At 39.9% G+C, this 17,966-nt stretch overlaps 1 protein-coding gene across 1 annotated transcript in view; it reads right to left on the minus strand.

Annotated features, from left to right (window-relative positions):
- The window catches only part of pitpnc1a (phosphatidylinositol transfer protein cytoplasmic 1a), a 328,993-nt gene that overhangs the window by 57,778 nt on the left and 253,249 nt on the right, over positions 1–17,966 (minus strand). The window contains exon 8 of the mRNA XM_063030617.1: positions 994–1,065. Coding sequence (XP_062886687.1) covers positions 994–1,065 — 72 coding nt within the window. The remainder of the gene's footprint in view (positions 1–993; positions 1,066–17,966) is intronic.

The raw sequence follows: 17,966 nt of genomic DNA on the forward strand, positions 1-17,966 counted from the left end.
CTTGATTTACTCTACTGTCCGTGAGGGGTTTGTACATGCCTCCTGTGACTACATGGGTTTCTTCTGGCTTCCTCCCACATTCCAAAGATGTACGGTTAGGGTAGTGACTTATGAGCATGCTATGTTGGAAACGGAAATGTGGTGACATTTGTGGGCTGCCCAGCACAATCCTCACTGATTTGATTTGATGCAAAAGACACATTTCACTGTATGTTTTGATTTACATGTGACAAATAAAGCTAATCTGTAATCTTCTCTCTCTATGAGCTCAGTTACTATTTCAGATTTACCATTCAACATCCCTCCGCACCTCGGTCAGTATACAATCCTGTCTTGTTGCATTGCCCAGTTTCTCAGACACCGCTTTGCCTTTTATCAGTATTGTGCTTTCCGTGTTATGTGATATTATGATACACCATCATCATTGCAGTATTCTATACCCTATGCATTGTAGCTTTTCTTTTGTTACTTGGGCACTGTAGGCCCTCCAACATCACAGTTCCTGTCATTTTTAAGGCATCCTATTTCAAACACAAACTGAAACTTGTTAAACTTGTTAAATTCAATTACGCAATATCAATAAAATGGGTATGTTTTGTAGAAATATTTTCAGTTTTCTGCAGAATTAATCTTTTCAATTATTTATTGAACCAGACCAAACAGAACAATCTGTTTTGCCTGCAGCAACGTTGGGAGTGTTGAAGAAACTCAGTGGGTCAAGCAGCATCTATGGAGGGAAATGGACTGTTGACGTTGAGATGCTTCATCTGGACACTATTGTATCTGTTTTGTCTATATTTTAGGAATTAAATGATAATAGAATATTTATTTTAAAATAATTACATTGCCTCCTACTTCTGAACTCTCATTGGAGCTAAGCAATATTCCAGAAGTTGGGAATGCCTTGACATTTATGGAAAATTATCGGGTGCATTAGTTGATAACCGAGAGCAACATTGAAGCAGAATTGCCTGCAAAACATTAGGTACTTACATGATCATTTGATCCATTGTTATCTTCATACTTTGTCTCTATATGAATGGAAAATTTAGGCAAAAAAGAGCACTGAAAAGCAAAAGTAAACAAATTTAATCACCTTGTTTACATTCATGGCAAGAAAATGTTCAGTGCAGAAACATAACAAGACAGGTGGCCATATATTCTTGATAGAATTCGGCAATAATGAGGTATAAACGTTACTATAGAGAGACGTGTTTCTCTGAAATTTTTATGAATATCCCTAACAATCAGGAAAATTCCATGGAAATTCAACCTTTCAATGCACGTCTTAAAACTTGCAAGCTTGATGTTGTGAACCGCGGTGCAGTTATGGGCCTGTGTACTGTGCATTCCCAGAAAGATTGCTCAGTACGGTATTAACATTAAATCAGTATCTAACAGGGGGTAGATGCTGCCTTCTGATTTTTTTTAAACTGCAGAAGCATTCACCTGACAGTACCTCTTCCCACAAGGGGCAGGTACAAAATATGCTCAAAGGTACTGTTGTGATTCTTTATAAGCATCTCACAGTTGGTGGCAAGGGACTATTCTCCCTGCTAATTTTATAATTCCTCCCTTACTGCACTGTCTCTGTTTACAACACTCAAAGGAAGCAGCAGGCAGGAATCAGACCTGTATCTATCTTGTTTTCCTCAGTTTGCATGCTTTAAAACATCTGTGCCAAGCAGTTCTTCAGATTTCAAAATTGTCCCCTCCTCTCAGTAAATGGCAGGATACTTGGTAGTGTGGGGGAGCAGAGGGATCTGGGGGTACATGTCCACAGATCCCTGAAAGTTGCCTCACAGGTAGATAGGGTAGTTAAGAAAGCTTATGAGGTGTTAGCTTTCATAAGTCAAGGGACAGAGTTTAAGAGTCGCGATGTAATGATGCAGCTCTATAAAACTCTGGTTAGGCCACACTTGGAGTACTGTGTCCAGTTCTGGTCACCTCACTATAGGAAGGATGTGGAAGCATTGGAAAGGGTACAGAGGAGATTTACCAGGATGTTGCCTGGTTTAGAAAGTATGCATTATGATCAGAGATTAAGGGAGCTAGGGCTTTACTCTTTGGAGAGAAGGAGGATGAGAGGAGACATGATAGAGGTGTACAAGATATTAAGAGGAATAGATAGAGTGGATAGCTAGCTCCTCTTCCCCAGGGTACCACTGCTCAATACAAGAGGACATGGTTTTAAGATAAGGGGTGGGAAGTTCAAGGGGGATATTAGAGGAAGGTTTTTTACTCAGAGAGTGGTTGGTGCGTGGAATGCACTGCCTGAGTCAGTGGTGGAGGCAGATACACCAGTGAAGTTTAAAAGACTACTAGACAGGTATATGGAGGAATTTAAGATGGGGGGTTATATGGGAGGCAGGGTTTGAGGGTTGGCACAACATTGTGTGCCAAAGGGCCTGTAATGTGCTGTACTATTCGATGTTCTATGTTCTCTCAGGAAGATGCTGACTCAGAGGGCACCAGTTAGAAGATAGCAACTCAACTGCAGAATGGTAATATACAGTACAAGAGATAAAGGTAGACTGGATTCTGTTAAGTACGTCTCCCAACAAAGTATTTCCAGTAATCCAGAAATAGTTGGTACATTCACAACATACATTTTGACTGTGACCTCCAAATGAATATAAGCATTTTCCCCGTCCCATTCCAATCTCCCCAATACTGAAATCTTTTCCGATGTCTGTGAGTCTGAGAGTCCGGGGCCAAGGACTGGAGCCCAGAGATGGCCTGACCTAGGAATGGAGGCCTATCTGCATGTGTGAAGGGGTGGCAAAGGGGCTTGTTTTTGCTGTTGTTATCTTGTTTTGTTCAGTTGCTCTGTGTTGTGTATTGTGTTGAACATTGTGGGCATGCTAGAATGGTGCCAGGATGTGCAGGGGCACTGAGCATTCCTTGGGTGTGTTGGTTGTTAACTCAAATGGTGCACTTCACTGTATGTCTCAATGTACTTATGATAAATAACTCTGAATCTGAATCCACTCCACAGCACACTAACCTCTATAATCAGAGACCAAACTGACCATCATGATCAAAAAAGTATACAAATCTGACTGTAGGAATTATAGTTATTTCTCTGCTGCTGCCAGAGGCAAAACCATCACAAAGATTTTCATCATCTGTACAATTTTAGAGGCTGAAATTGTTAATCCTTTCACTGAAGTGGAATGGTAGATGAATCTTACACTAAACATCCAGAAGATAAAGACCCTTTCCTGCCCCCTCTAGACAACACATCCCACTGACAAATAAGATTCATAATGAGATACTGGAAAACAAGGCTCATGTTCCATATGAAAAACTTGCCTCTCAAATCCCCTTTAAATCATCTTTCTCTCACTTTAATTCTGTGCTCTTTAGTTTTAGACTCCCCTACCCTGGGAAAATATCTGTGGAGATCTACCTATCTACCCTTCAGAATTTTATGTATTGTACCTCTGCAAGGCACCCACAGCTTCCTTTGCACCGGAAAAAGCAATCTCAGCCTATCCAGTCTCTCCTTATAACCCAAGACTTCCAGTCCAGTTAACACTCCTGTGAATCTTTTCTGCACCCTCTCCATCTTAATCACTTCCTTCCGAACACGTGACAACCACAAATGAAGTTTTGTTTTGTAAACCTGTAAAATGACTTCCCAAATGCTCAAGATAAACAGATTATAAAGATAAAGATTAGCTTTATCTGTCACATGTACGTTAAAACATACATTGAAATGCGTCATTTGTTTTAATAACCAACGTGGACCAAGAATGTACTGGGGTCAGCCTGCAAGTGTTGCCACGCTTCTGGTACCAACATAGCATGCTCGCAATTTACTAGCCCTAACCTGTACGCCTTTGGAATGTGAGAGGAAGCTGGATCACCCAGAGGAAACCCACGCAGTCATGTACAGAATGTGCAAACTTCTTACAGACAGTGGCACTGTAAAGCATCACACTAGCTGCTGTGCTAATATGCCACCCCAAATACTCAATGCCTCAGTCAATGAAGGCAAGCACACTGTTTACTTTCTTCACCGTTTTCAGGCCACTTTCAAGAAACTATGTACCCAAGGTCTCTTTGTTCTGCAAGATTCTCCAGGACAGTGCCATTCACTATGTAGCCCTATCCTGGTTTAATTTCCCAAAATGCATCACACTTGCCTGAATTAAGTTTCACCAACCATTCCTTTGCCCACTTTCCAAGTTGATCTATTTCTTCTTGTAACCTTAGACAATCTTATTCACTGAAACCATATTACCAGTTTTGGTGTCATCTGCAAACTTACTATCATGCTGTAAATTGGGGGGACTGCTTTGTTGAGCACCTTGGCTCCATCCACCAAAAGTGGAAGTTCCTGGTGGCCAAACATTTTAATTCTGATTCCCATTCCTGTTCCGATATATCAGTTCATGGCCTCCTCTTGTACCAAGATGAGGCCACATTCAGGGTAGAGGAACAGGACCTTATATTCCGCCTGGGTAGCCTCCAACCTAATGGCATGAATATTGGTATCTCCTTATAGTAAAAGAAATTGTTGCCCTCCCCATACCACTTCGTCCATCATGGGTCAAGCCCTCCCAATCATTGAGCATATTTACACAGAGTGCCATTGCAGGAAAACAGCATCCATCATCAAGGGCTACCACCACCCAGGCCATGCTCCCTTCTCACTGCTGCCATCAGGAAGCAGATACAGGAGCCACCAGGTTCATTCTTTTCTGGCCCTTTACCCTTCCCAACTATTACTTTCTGGCTAGCCTCCTTCTCCTCTCCCCCAGTTATTTTATTCTAGCATCTTTCCCCTTCCTTCTCAGTCCTGAAGAAGAGCCTTGGTCTGAAACTTTGACTGTTTATTAATTTCGATAGATCCTGCCTAACTTGCTGGGTTTCTTCAGCATTTGTGTGTGTGTTACTAATCATACCAACTATATTCTCTCCCAAATCATTAACATAGATGACAAACAACAAAGGACCCAGGGTGATTCCTCTGGCGTACCACTGATTAAGGTCTCCAAACTGTAAAGCAACCCTCCACTATCACCCTCTGCCTCCCATCAAGCTAATTTTGTATCCAATTTGCAATCTCACCCTGGATCCCAAGTGATCTCAACTTCTGGGCCAGCCTACAATTCAGGACCCCATCAAGGGCCCTGCAAGAGTCTATGCAGATAACGTCAACCATCCTGTTCTCAAAGCTCAAAGAAAATTTATTATCAAAATACATATATGTCACCATTCACAACCCTGAAATTTGTTTCCTTGCAGGCATACACAGTAAGTCCAAGAAACACAATAGAATTAATGAAAGACCACACCCAATAGAATGAACAAACAACTAATATGCAAAAGACAACAAACTATACAAATACAAAAGAAAAAAAATAGAAATAAATAAGCAACAAATATTGAGAACATAAGATGAAGAGTCCTTGAAAGTAAGTCCATAGGTTGTGGGAACATTACAATGATGGGTCAAGTGAAGTTGAGTGAGGTTATCTCCTTTGGTTCAAGAGCCTGATGATTGAGGAGTACTAACTGTTCCTGAACCTGGAGGTGTGGGTCCTGAGGCTCCTGTATCTGCTTCCTGATGGCAGCAGTGAGAAGGGAGCATGGCCTGGGTGGTGGTAGCCCTTGATGATGGGTGCTGTTTTCCTGCAATGGCACTCTGTGTAAATATGCTCAATGATTGGGAGGGCTTGACCCATGATGGACGAAGTGGTATCCACTACTTTTTTGCAGGAATTTCTAATCACAGGCATTGGTATTTCCATACCAGGCCATGATGCAACCAGTCAATATACTCTACACCACACATCTTATAGAAGTTTTAGATGTCACCCTGAATCTATGTAAACTTCTAAGGAAGTAGAGCAACGCACACAAAATGCTGGAGGAACTCAGATCAGGCAGCATTTATGGAAAAGAGTACAGTTAACATTTCAGGCTGAGAGCCTTTATCAAGGAAGTAGAGGCCCTGCTGTGCTTTCTTCATAATAGCACTTACTACAAGACCTTTTTTCTGTCTCCTTCTCAGCCCCAGTTCCCTGCCTTCTCCCCATATCTTTTGATGCCATGTCCAATCAAGAACCTATCAATCTCTGCCTTAAATACACCCAACGACCTGGCCTCCACAGCTGCACATGGCAACAAATTCTACAAATTCACCACCCTTTGGCTAAAGAAATATCTCCACATCTCTGTTTTGAAAGGGCACCCCTCTATCCCGAGGCTGTGCCGTCTTGTCCTAGATTCTCCCACATCCTTTCTACATTCTCTAGCCCTTTCAACATTCGAAATGTTTCAATGAGATCCCCCCCCCACCATCCTCCTGAATTCCAGCGAGTACAGACCCAGAGCCATCAAAAATTTCCTCGTATGATAAGCCTTTCATTTCTGGAATCATTCCTGTGAACCTCCTCTGGACCCTCTCCAATGCCAACACATCTTTTCTAAGATAAGGGTCCAAAACTTCACAATGCTCAGAGTAAGGCCTCACCAGTGCCTTATAAAGGCTCAGCATCACATACTTGCTCTTGTATTCTCGACCTCTTGAAATGAATGCTAACATGGCATTTGCCTTCCTCACCACCGACTCAACCTGCAAGTTAACGTGCTGGGCCCAGGACAATCCTTGAAAAGATGTAATCAATCCTCATAGTAACCTCCAAAAAAACTCAATCAAAGATGTGCAACATGATCGCCAATGAACAAGGTCATGCTAACTATCCTAAATATGTCTGCCTTTCCAAGTGCAAGTAAATCTTGACCTCAGGATCTCTTCTAGTAACTTTCCCACTACTGATGTAAAGATCTGGTCTAAGGCCAACATTTCCCTGGCTTGTCCTTGCAGCCTTTCTTAAATAAAGGCACAACATCAGCCATCCTCCAATCTTCCTATATACCACACATTGCTAATAAAGAGACAACAATCTAAATATTATGGGAAATATTGTTGGTTGAGCAATAAATAGAAGCAAAATTATGGATTAACAACTGTCTTCAGTAGTGGAAGAAAAAGATCAGCCATAGAGAAGGAAAAAATAATACTTTAATTTAGGATCATATAATGAGTGACAGCATGGTTTTCCTTCACAAGATTAATCATGTATGGGCTTTTTACTGGAGATGCTAATACACATAAAAGAAAGAATTCTATATAAGAGTTCAATAAAAAGGATAATTCCCACTTCAAAGTAATCTACATTTTTTTTCAGTTTAAAATCCTGACAATATTTTGAAACATTGGGAGGATTTAATGCATGGAGAAGACTGAGGAAGGCAGATGAAAGAATAGCTCGACAGGAGACCTGTGTTAATAGATTTTAATTCATTTTGATTATAACTGAGAAGCAACCTAATCCTACTCCTACCTTCTGAAAGAAGTTATAGTATAAGCGGAAAATTCAATTATTTCACTTCCAAAATATTGATTAATAAATTGATTTTTAAATTAACGTTATTTTGTCAAATAGTTTGAAAGCTCAAATATTACATTACTCCTCACCCTGGTGTGTGAACTAATAGCTTTAGGTTTTAACCATCAGATTATAATCCAAAATCTTGTGATGAATAAAACCTGAGTGTAAAAAGAGGGAAATTATGCATATTACTATTGCAGGAATACCATCCCTCCACCCAAAATAAACATTATATAGGCTTCTTCTGATAGAAAATAACTCTCATCTTGAACAAAAAAACCTCAGTAATAATAAAAACTGTTGTTTTCCTAATCTAAAAGATCATGCCATTTCTATTATGATAGCTCACAAGAACAATAACCAGTAATAATGAGGTAGACTTTTTCCCTTTCATCAAATACTCCTTCCATTTGTTACATTATATTTCAGTTTTCCCTCAGTTTATGCTCAACCACACCATTTCATTAGACCTTAACAAATCTGGGACATATGGCTGAAAGATGGGATTGTACAGTTTACAACAATAAACAAGATAATTTCTTATTAATTATATGCTGTTGTGCGCTGCAAGTAAGATTTTCATTTCATGTATGCAGATATGTACTTGTGCACATGACAGTAAACCTGACTTCGGCATTTGGCCAGGTTTCTCAATGTTCCTCCCAACAGATATATCTATTCCTATCTCTTTCATTCATTTGCTTTTATAGTTCTCATTTAATTGCATCCACATTGACTGCCTCAACCTTACTCAGCAGCAACATGCACTTTATCCTGGAAATTCTTTGCTAAGAAGTTTCCCCTGAATTTCTTGCTGTATTTATGATTTTACACAACCTCAAAAGCAGAGGCTGTAATTTCAATAAATGATTAAAAATGATTGGCTGGAAAGAAGAAAACTGCTCAGAAATAATAAAGCAAGCTTAAAACTGCAATGGATGCAATGATAGTTTTCACTCTAACAAAGAACAAACTTGTCAATTCGTTGATAATCATAATATATTTCTGCATCAAATTAATCTTTCACATTGATTTTGTAATATGTATTGCTTGTAGTATCAGACTGGGCCAAATGGACACAGTGAAGTTATTTCTTCACGTAAATCCGCACTTGTATTTTGAAAAGTATTATTCTGTATTCCTAATCAATACTATTGAAGGATAATAAAAAATTGTGTTGTGGGTCTCTCTGAAAACTGTTAATTAGATTAGATTAGATTAGATTCAATTTTATTGTCATTGTGCCGAGTACAGATACACAGCCAAGGAAATGCAGTTAGCATCTGACCAGAAATGCAAAGAGTAGTGTTATTTACAAAATAACTGCGAATAAAAAGTGCTACAGCACATAAATATAGAAGTACTGAGACAGTAAAATATGGGTGCAATACTGCTTAGCGCTGTGATGTGAGGTTCAGCAGGGTCACAGCCTCAGGGAAGAAGCTCTTCATGTGCCTACTGGTGTGGGAGAGGAGGCTCCTGTAGTGTCTATCGGACGGGAGGAGAGTAAGAAGTCCATGGTTAGGGTGAGATGCATCCTTGATAATGCTTTTCACCCTGTCCAGGCAGCGTTTATGGTAGATGGTCTCAATGGTAGGCAATTGGGTGCCGATAATCCACTGGGTAGTTATCAGCATACCACTAAGAGCTCAGTTAAATTAAATAGCCCTGAAAGATTCTTGATAATTTTAAAGCCATTGTAAATATGTTCAGACCACAAGGACTAGGATTGAACCTGAAACTACAGCAAAAACATTATCAAAGGATGCAGAAATAGGAAATTAGCCAGGTTCAGTGATCATTATTTGGTGATCCTTCCTGATAAATGCATAGTCATGGGAAAGATTAAGACAGGATTCAGATTAGCTGCAATCCTTACCTGGGATATGCATTCTCTAAATTCAGGCAAGAAAAATTGGTTTTGAGAGAGGATAACTGGAAAGAGTTAGCACTGTTAGAATATTAGCCCATTTAGAACTAACAGAGTAGATGAGAAAATCTGAATGAACTTTTTAAAATGTTATTTAGGCATGACATGAAATGACGAATGTTAAACAGCAATGCCTTGAGACCCAGGGAATGAAATTAAATTGCAGCAGTTTGCACAATACATTTCTAAAAATTCTTTATTCAAGAATTCTCTTTGTTAAACACAGTATAATTAAAACAGGTGTTCCCACAAATAATTATTTTATATCATAAAATTCAAGATTATAATGATTTTGGAAAATAAAGATTTGCTTCATTTGTCACATTTGTACATCGAAATATACAGTGAAATGTGTTGTTTTGTGTCAAATCAATTTGGTGAAGATTGTATCACTATGCTTCATACTGCCAACATAGCACGCCCACAACTCACTAACCCTAACCGTACCCCTTTGAAATTTGGGACGAAACCAGAGCACCCTGAGGAAACTCACGTGGTCACGGGTGTGGATACAACATGTCTGCACACCAGCAAAAACTAAAGGAAGAATTCAACTGACAGCACTGTTGCGGCACCGTGACCATATCCACACATATTACACTTCATGCCTCTAGATATTCCACTTGATTAGAGTTTGCCTCTGTTTTATCATTATGTCAACAGGCTTTGACAGTAACTGTAAGCAATGATGACAAGGTGCTGACATCTCTTCCCAAGTGTTTCTAACCTGTCAGAATTCAACATATTCCAAAATAAAACAGGGAAACAAAAACACGTGCTGAAACTAGAGCAAAATACTTTCTTTGCAAGTCAGTCAGTATCTTGAAGAGGAAGGAAATGCAATGCTGTAGGTGGGGTCTTCGATCCCTCACCTATATGTTCTCAGCAATTTATGATTCTTTTTAAGCCAGTGATATTTTTTACAAAAATTCCCAATCTTACATCTTACTTCAATGATTTTAAGGTCATGCACTCAGCAAAATTTATAGATTTCTAGAGATGTCAGTGACTGGGAACAAAAGAAGGGCATTAGATCCTCTATCCCTGCAGGTTGGCAGGTCCTGGGTTTGGAGGTCCATGTGAGTAGGAGGCACAAGTGCCAGTGACTCCCTAGGTTGGCGAGTCCGGAGCTCAAGACCTAGAGTTCAGGGTCCTTTCATTGGCAAGTCCGGATTTCGAGGATTGGAGTTTGTGAGTTGGAGTCCCACCATTGGCGAGTTTAGAGTTTGAGGCCCGGGCTTCAGTGTCCCATCATCGGTGAGTCCTGAGATCCACACCGAAGAATGAAGCCAGAGGGTTGGTTAAACACAGTGAGTCCAGAATTCAAGACCTGATGGCCAAAGTCCGGGGGTTTGTGAGCTTACTGGGGAAGTCAGAGGCTCAATGTCTGTGACACCACTGGAGGCTGGAGGTCCAGAGACCGCCTGTCCTGGGGTTGGAGGACTGTCTGTGTGTGTAAGTGGGTGAGAGAGAGAGAGAGAGGAAAGGGATTTGTTTGCCACTATTCTGTTGTTGTTACCTGTGTTGTTTTTTTGAATATGGTGGGCAGAACGTAGGGTGATACTTGCACATCTTTAAGTCGTAGTGGTTGTTAAGGCAAACAATGTATTTCACTGAATGTTTTGATGCACACATGATAAATAAAACAATCTGAATCAGGTAAGAAACTCTATAAAATATCAGGTAATGATGCAGTCTTGCTTGACACTGGCTCTGCTATGGACCGTTGGTTGGGTCTGAGCTTTTCATCAGATCTTGGAGTGTTACATGCTCAAGGAGATCTTTTTTTTGTGGGAATGATGTAATGGTCTTTTGGAGGTCACCTGATGTGATTTTCCTGCCGATGTGAGGTCATGTGATGACATGTGCCCCGTGACTATATAAGGGTCAACCCAGGTGATGCAATTAGTTTTTTTGAGTTTGTAAATTTCCAGGTAGAACGTGTTGTGCCTCCGTTTCTGTTGCGTGTTTGTTTTTGTGACGCAGTTTCATTTTTAAAATGGAAGGTGCGTTCTCTTACAAGATATTGTATTATTGGACTGGAAATTTGTGGCTGGAAGTGCCAATTTACTCAATTCTGACATTTGAAGGGAGAGTGAACAATTCATCAAAGGATCGAGAGAAGTTGGCATCGTTTGGCAGTTTAATAAAGAATCGACCTTATTGAGTCTTCGTTGGAGAGAACCTGCATCGAGATAACTCTTGCAAAAGGGCAATGAGTTCATGCAAAAAGGTGCTCTCTCTCTCTAAAGGAATTTAAAGTCGGTCGATTTAAACTGTTTATTTTCGGCATCGGGAATCCTGTGGACAGAACCAGAAGTAAAGGTGCGTCTGTGAAGAAATCCTTCTCCAGAGAAGTCTCTCTCAATTGAATGTGTAAAGCTGTTGTACTTTTGAAGTTATCGCTTTAAGAACAATATCTGACTGTATCGCTTTAAGAACTCTTTTCGCATTTAACGCTTTAAGAACCAGAGCCGAATGGAGTTGGTGAACGGCTGCGTACCTGTTAACCTCCGGTTAAAGTTTTCCTTTGTTGTTTTTTGCCCTTATCGTTTATACGTGTTTAATAAATGTTTGGTTGTTTTTATAAAACCTGTCTCGATTAATATTCATTGTTGCCGGTTACATAACAGGAGGAAATGTAAAATGGAGACACATTTCTGCCAAATCTGAAGGGGCCACCTCATATTCTCCAAGTTGATGGAGCCAAATGTTTTAGTGAGGTTGGCAAAAGCCATGCACAGTTACTGTTGCACAATGAAGGCTGTCTTTCTGGGTGGACAGAAAACCCACTGTGATTCTAGGAGCAGCTCTTATACAAAGAGACAGTCAAGAAAAACTCAGGTGATGATGTTCCCTGTGGGAGCCAGTAGGCAGATCTTTCTTTAGTTACTGCAGTCAGAATTTCTTGAAGAAAACAATGTCCACGACTCACTCATCCTCCCAGATATGGACTACGAGGTTGTGAATTTGTGACTGACACTCCTCACTATCAAGATTGAGAAATTCAGTGGGGATATCAACTGTTACTGAAGCCCTGTTTTTTTTTTTAGCTTGATTAAATGCCACTTAAAAATATGCAGTGGCTGACGAGCCATTATCGCTGAGATTGTTTTCAACAGTAAATTTTATTTCTGTCATTTTTTGAGGCTTAGATTTTACTTTAAATGGCAGTGTTTCTGGCTCTCATTTAATGCCTATTTTAGGGAAAATTCAAGGATGCCAAAAGAGGAAGATGGGCTGGGAACACAATAGATTCTGCATATGCTGGAAAACTTAAGCAACACACACAACATGCTGGAGGAACTCAGCAAGTCAGGCAGCATCTATGGAGAGGACTACTCAATTATTTATTCCCCTCCAAAGATACCGCCTGACTTGCTGAGTTCCTCCAGCATTTTGTATGTGATTCTCAAGATAGGTTGGGAAGTGTATTGCCTAATGACTGCACATAACAATACTGTTGTAGCATTCTTCTTACTGTGATGCTGGTGACAAGAGAATTTGCTATTTTACTGTCCATCAGAAATCAATGTTTAAATTTGCAGTCACGTCGAATGTGTATCACCTCTCTTAATGTAATCATCTAAAGTGAATAGCAAGGACTGTTATAGCCCACACATAGCAATACAGTTAAAGATGACCTTATTTTTATTCTTATGAGAGTCACTGGTAAACTGACTGTTTATGTCCCTCCCCAGTTCCCACTGTGAAGACAATGATGAGGTCTTTTCTTGAAATGAGCAGCTTAACTGATGAATGTACTCTTACTGTGTTACTGGGAGAGTGTTTCAGAATTCAGGCAATGACAACAAAGGAACTTGTTCTTTTGAGATACACTTGCAAGATCCAATTTATTTATCATGTGTACATTGAAATATATAGTGAAATGCTTTATTTGCATTAATGACCAACATACCCAAGGGTGTGCTATGGGTAGCCCGCAAGTGTCGCCACACATTCCATTGCCAACGCAGCATGTTCACAATGCTTGGGAAAACAATACAGAACACAAGCAAAAAGGCAACAAAAACAAAGCAAGCTACATTTCTCTCTCCTACCTATACACTGTCCTTTAACCCCAGGACAGGTTTCTGGTCTCTAGTGGACTTGGACTTTCAGACATTGGGCTTTGACTTCCCTAGCAGACTCACAGAGATGTGCAGACTCATCTCCAGTCAACAGGACTCAATTTCTGGACTTCTGATTTGACCCTCAGTCTTCAGTCCTCTGCATCTATCTCAGGACATAGCAATCACTAAACAAAAGGCTTCAAAATCTGAACTCGCTGATGACAGGAGCCCAAACAATAGGCCTTGAGCTCCAGCCTTGCAGATTCTTGAACCCAGGGGTCATTGGAACTCGTTTCTTCTGCCCGCAAAAAACTCTGGCTCCAGAACTTGCCCACAACTCAATGACCTGGGGAGGTTGGGCCCTCATCCTCCTTCTGCTGGCCCAACATCCGACATTGGATGTCCCACATCCACTTCACCAGTATTCAAACATGAAGTGGAGACTCAGACTCTGGCCTGATTTTGAATTCCTTCATTTCCCTAGCCTTAAATCCTAACTTGACCCCTTACTCCCCTCTCTGTCCCCAAAACCATCCTTAAGAACCTGAAAAAATTTTTGAAAACTACTAAATCTGAGCTGCAACTCTATGGCGGTCACAGTTTGTGGCCATCCTGGACAACAGCAGTTTGTGGTATATCCATCTAGCTGCTGCCCTTTTACTGGATGGAGAAGGTTGAAGATTTCAGAGATTTGCTTTTTGTAATTGGTCACACAGTGGCTTCAGCATGGTGGTGGTGCAGTACGTTAATGATTGGTTGGAGGAGGGATACCAATCAAGTAGACTGCTTTGTCCTAGATGGTTTTGTTTCTCTTGAAGCTGTACTCAACTGGCAGGAGGATATTTCATCACACTTCAAATCTGTGCCTTGAAGATGGTGGAAAGATTTTGGGTCTCCAGAGCCGAGTCACTTGTCAGAGGATATTCCGAAGTTGGTTCAGGTATGTATTCTATCTGATCTAAGTTGATGGTGGAGTGACTCAGTAAGAGTAATGTCACTGAGTGTCAATGAATTGTTTTTTTTAATCGCACAGGTACAGGCCCTTCCAGCCAAGCAAGTCCATGCCGCCCAATTACACCCATATGACCAATGAACCTACCAACTCATCAGTTTTGCAATGTGTGAGGAAACTGGAGAACCCAGAAGAAACCCACATGGTCATGGGGAGAATGTACAAAGTTTGAAACTAGGCTGCTGGCACTAAAGTAGTGTTAAACTAAAAACTATGCCACTGTGAAATCATTTGGTAAGAATGATACTTCCCATTTTACCGTACCAGTCCTTGGCTGAAAGTGTCTAGGTCAGAGTGGCCAGAAGCCACTCCGTATCACTGAATGGTAAGTGAACTTGAATACTGCAGTTTTCAGCAAATCATTCTGAGTTCCTACTAACACCAATTTTTCCAGCACTACTTGAAGACACACTTGGTCAAATGCTTGTAAAAAACAGTCACTCTCATCTTACGTCAGGAATTTAGCTTTCCTGCTCATATTTGGATCAAACTATCATGAAATCTGTAATTGTGTGATCATGATGAAACCCAAGCAAAGCATCAGTCAACAGGTTATTGGTGAGTAAGTGTTGCTTGATAGCACTGTCACCAACACCTTTTGTCTGTCTGGTGATGATGGAGTGTAGATTGACAGGTCAGTAAGTAGCCAGAATGAATTCAGACTAAGATTTTGCAGTTAACTGCTAAAAAATTTCCCTTAAATTTACTTCCCTGTTATTTTTAAGTTCAGAAATACTCAGGACCTTTTTCCCTCCTTTGATTTTATGAAACATGCAATGAGGATGAAAAATGATCAGAAAACATAATGCAGGAGAAATTATTAAGCCTAAGGCACTGTTCCCTTAAAATTGCATGGGTGCATGGCTGATCAGTAACTGAAATGCTCCCATGCACAAAGCCTTTGTTGCCGTGTAGCTGGAATAAAGACAGACGAGAAAAAGAGTACGAAATGTATTTTCTTTGTATACTGTATTTCATTATACTCTTCAATTAATAAATAAGATCAAAAGTATGTAATTTTTCAGTTTTCATTCCAAATATTCATAGTAAGCATATTACAAAAAAAAAGCATTTAATGTGCCATGCAGTTTTCAGGATGTGTAAAAATTTCCTGCTCAAAGCAGCGGTTGGTCCACGCAGCATTATAAAAATTTAGAGGGAAGGATGGCCTAAGGCAACAACCTGAAAACTTGATGGTGTTTATAAATTCTGTACTGGTATCTTCTGGAATAGAGAATTTCATTACAATATTTCAGCTTTAATAAAGACAAGTAGGTTTGCTTATATCCTTCACTTTATCTTAAAGCCATAACACCCCAAAATTCTTGTTAATTTTATTATATTATACCCATTTCATCTTGTAAACTGGATGCCTTAATTTTTATATCATATTCAGCAGTTAAGATTATAAAGATTAGCATTAATTGTCACATATACATTGAAACATACAGTGAAATGTGCTGTTTGCATCAATGAGCAACACAGTCCAAGGATGTGCTGGGGGCAGCCTGCAAGTGTTGCTATGCTTTTAGTGCCAACATAACCCACAACTTACTAACCCTAACCTGTGCTTCTTTGACATATGGGAGGAAACCAGAGCACCCATGCTGTCACGGGGAGTATGTACAAACCCTTTGCAGACAGCAGTGGGAATTGAACCCCAATCAATGGTGCTGTAAAACATTATGCTAACTGTTATACTACCGGAATCATGTGTTCCTATTTCCTACTTCAATGCATATATCTGCAAATCTTTTGAGCATTGACTTATCATGCATTCAAAATATAGATACATAATTTATGAATTGTGTGAGTGGCAAGGGATCCAAAACAGGTGAATAACAACACTGTTGCTCCTCACCACTGAGTTTTCTATTTAGCATAAATGCCAGGAGCTTTAATTATCATTGGCCTTGTCTGTTAGAAAGTTATTGGATGACTCCTGTGGAGAAATATAGCATTTTTCCATTGGATTCCTTGCTGAATGTCTCCACAAACTATTAGAGCTTTATAACACATGTAAATCTACACTGGCTATTTTTTATGATCACAATCATAAAATAAATGGAAAAAAACTATTAAGGTATTCACTTCTTACAAAAACTCAATTACTTAAAAGAATGTTACACTATACTGGACTGTGCGGGTATCCATGTGTTTAGAATGAATAATCACAGGATTTATCTTGATTCTTTTCTGTAAAGTAATCCAGGAGTATGAAGACAGAGCAGATGACTAAACACCTGGAGGATGATGCAGGAGGGAAATGCTGTGTTTTTTAAAATATTTCAGTAGTATTTGAGCTATATTGTAAATGTATTGTTTTATTATGCATTGTTTGTTGACATAATTCATTACTGTCATATGTAAACATATGTTTCCAGAATGAGGGGTCACAGTTTGAGGATAAAGGGGAAGCCTTTTAGGACCGAAATGAGGAAAAACTTCTTCACACAGAGAGTGGTGAATCTGTGGAATTCTCTGCCACAGGAAACAGTTGAGGCCAGTTCATTGGCTATACTTAAGAGGGAGTTAGATATGGCTCTTGTGGCTAAAGGGATCAGGGGGTATGGAGGAAGGCAGGGACAGGGTTCTGAGCTGGATGATCAGCAATGATCATACTGAATGGCGGTGCAGGTTCGAAGGGCCGAATGGCCTACTCCTGCACCTATTTTCTATGTTTCTACGTTTCCATGTGACTGGCATACACTATTATGCCACCATGTCATAAGTGTGCACTTCCCTAAAGTGAAAACTAATCATACACAAGTTATCCCTGGCTCTGTTTTTTCTTTCAATTAGTTTTATGTTTTGGAGTTACAAAACATAACAGCAGGGCCTTAGATTCCTGAAGGATTGGGAATGTTCTGTGTTTGCACTTCAATAGCATTGGGACCCCGATATCAGGGGTGAGGGGTGGTATTTGTCACTGGAGTTGTTGGGTAGGGTTTAAACTGGTTTGACAAGCTGATGGGAACCCCTTGCAAAATCAGAAAGGTGAACAGTTAAACTGGAAGTATAAGGCTGAGGTATGGGTGAAAGGGTGTTTAGGAAGGCAAGGAGAAAGGAATAGTGCAGAGCAAAGGTAAGTGAACTTGAATACTGCAGTTTTCAGCAAATCATTCTGAGTTCCTACTAACACCAATTTTTCCAGCACTACTTGAAGACACAATAGTCAGAGTATACTGGGAACATATCGAGCATACAAATATAAAAATCAATGATCAAATGGTACCAGTGTTCTGCAGGTTATGAACACCTGACTAATGGATAACCTCCATATACAAACAAGTTCTCATAATACTGTTAAATTCAAAAGTCCAATCTTTCTACAAATGGCAGAGTTAATGTCCCCTCTCTTTCTCTCCACTTCTCGTCATTGTTCTTATCAGTCTTATGTTCCTTTGGTGTCATTCATAATAATACTTTTGATGAATGGCTATAGTTTGGAGTAATTTTTGTGTATTTTCCAACTTATAGATGAAAACAACTTATGGACATCAGGAAAAACAAAACCTTTTTGTTACCCAAGACAACCTGTA

The sequence above is a fragment of the Mobula hypostoma genome, chromosome 22 (genome assembly GCF_963921235.1).
Source record: "Mobula hypostoma chromosome 22, sMobHyp1.1, whole genome shotgun sequence".
NCBI lineage: Eukaryota > Metazoa > Chordata > Chondrichthyes > Myliobatiformes > Myliobatidae > Mobula > Mobula hypostoma.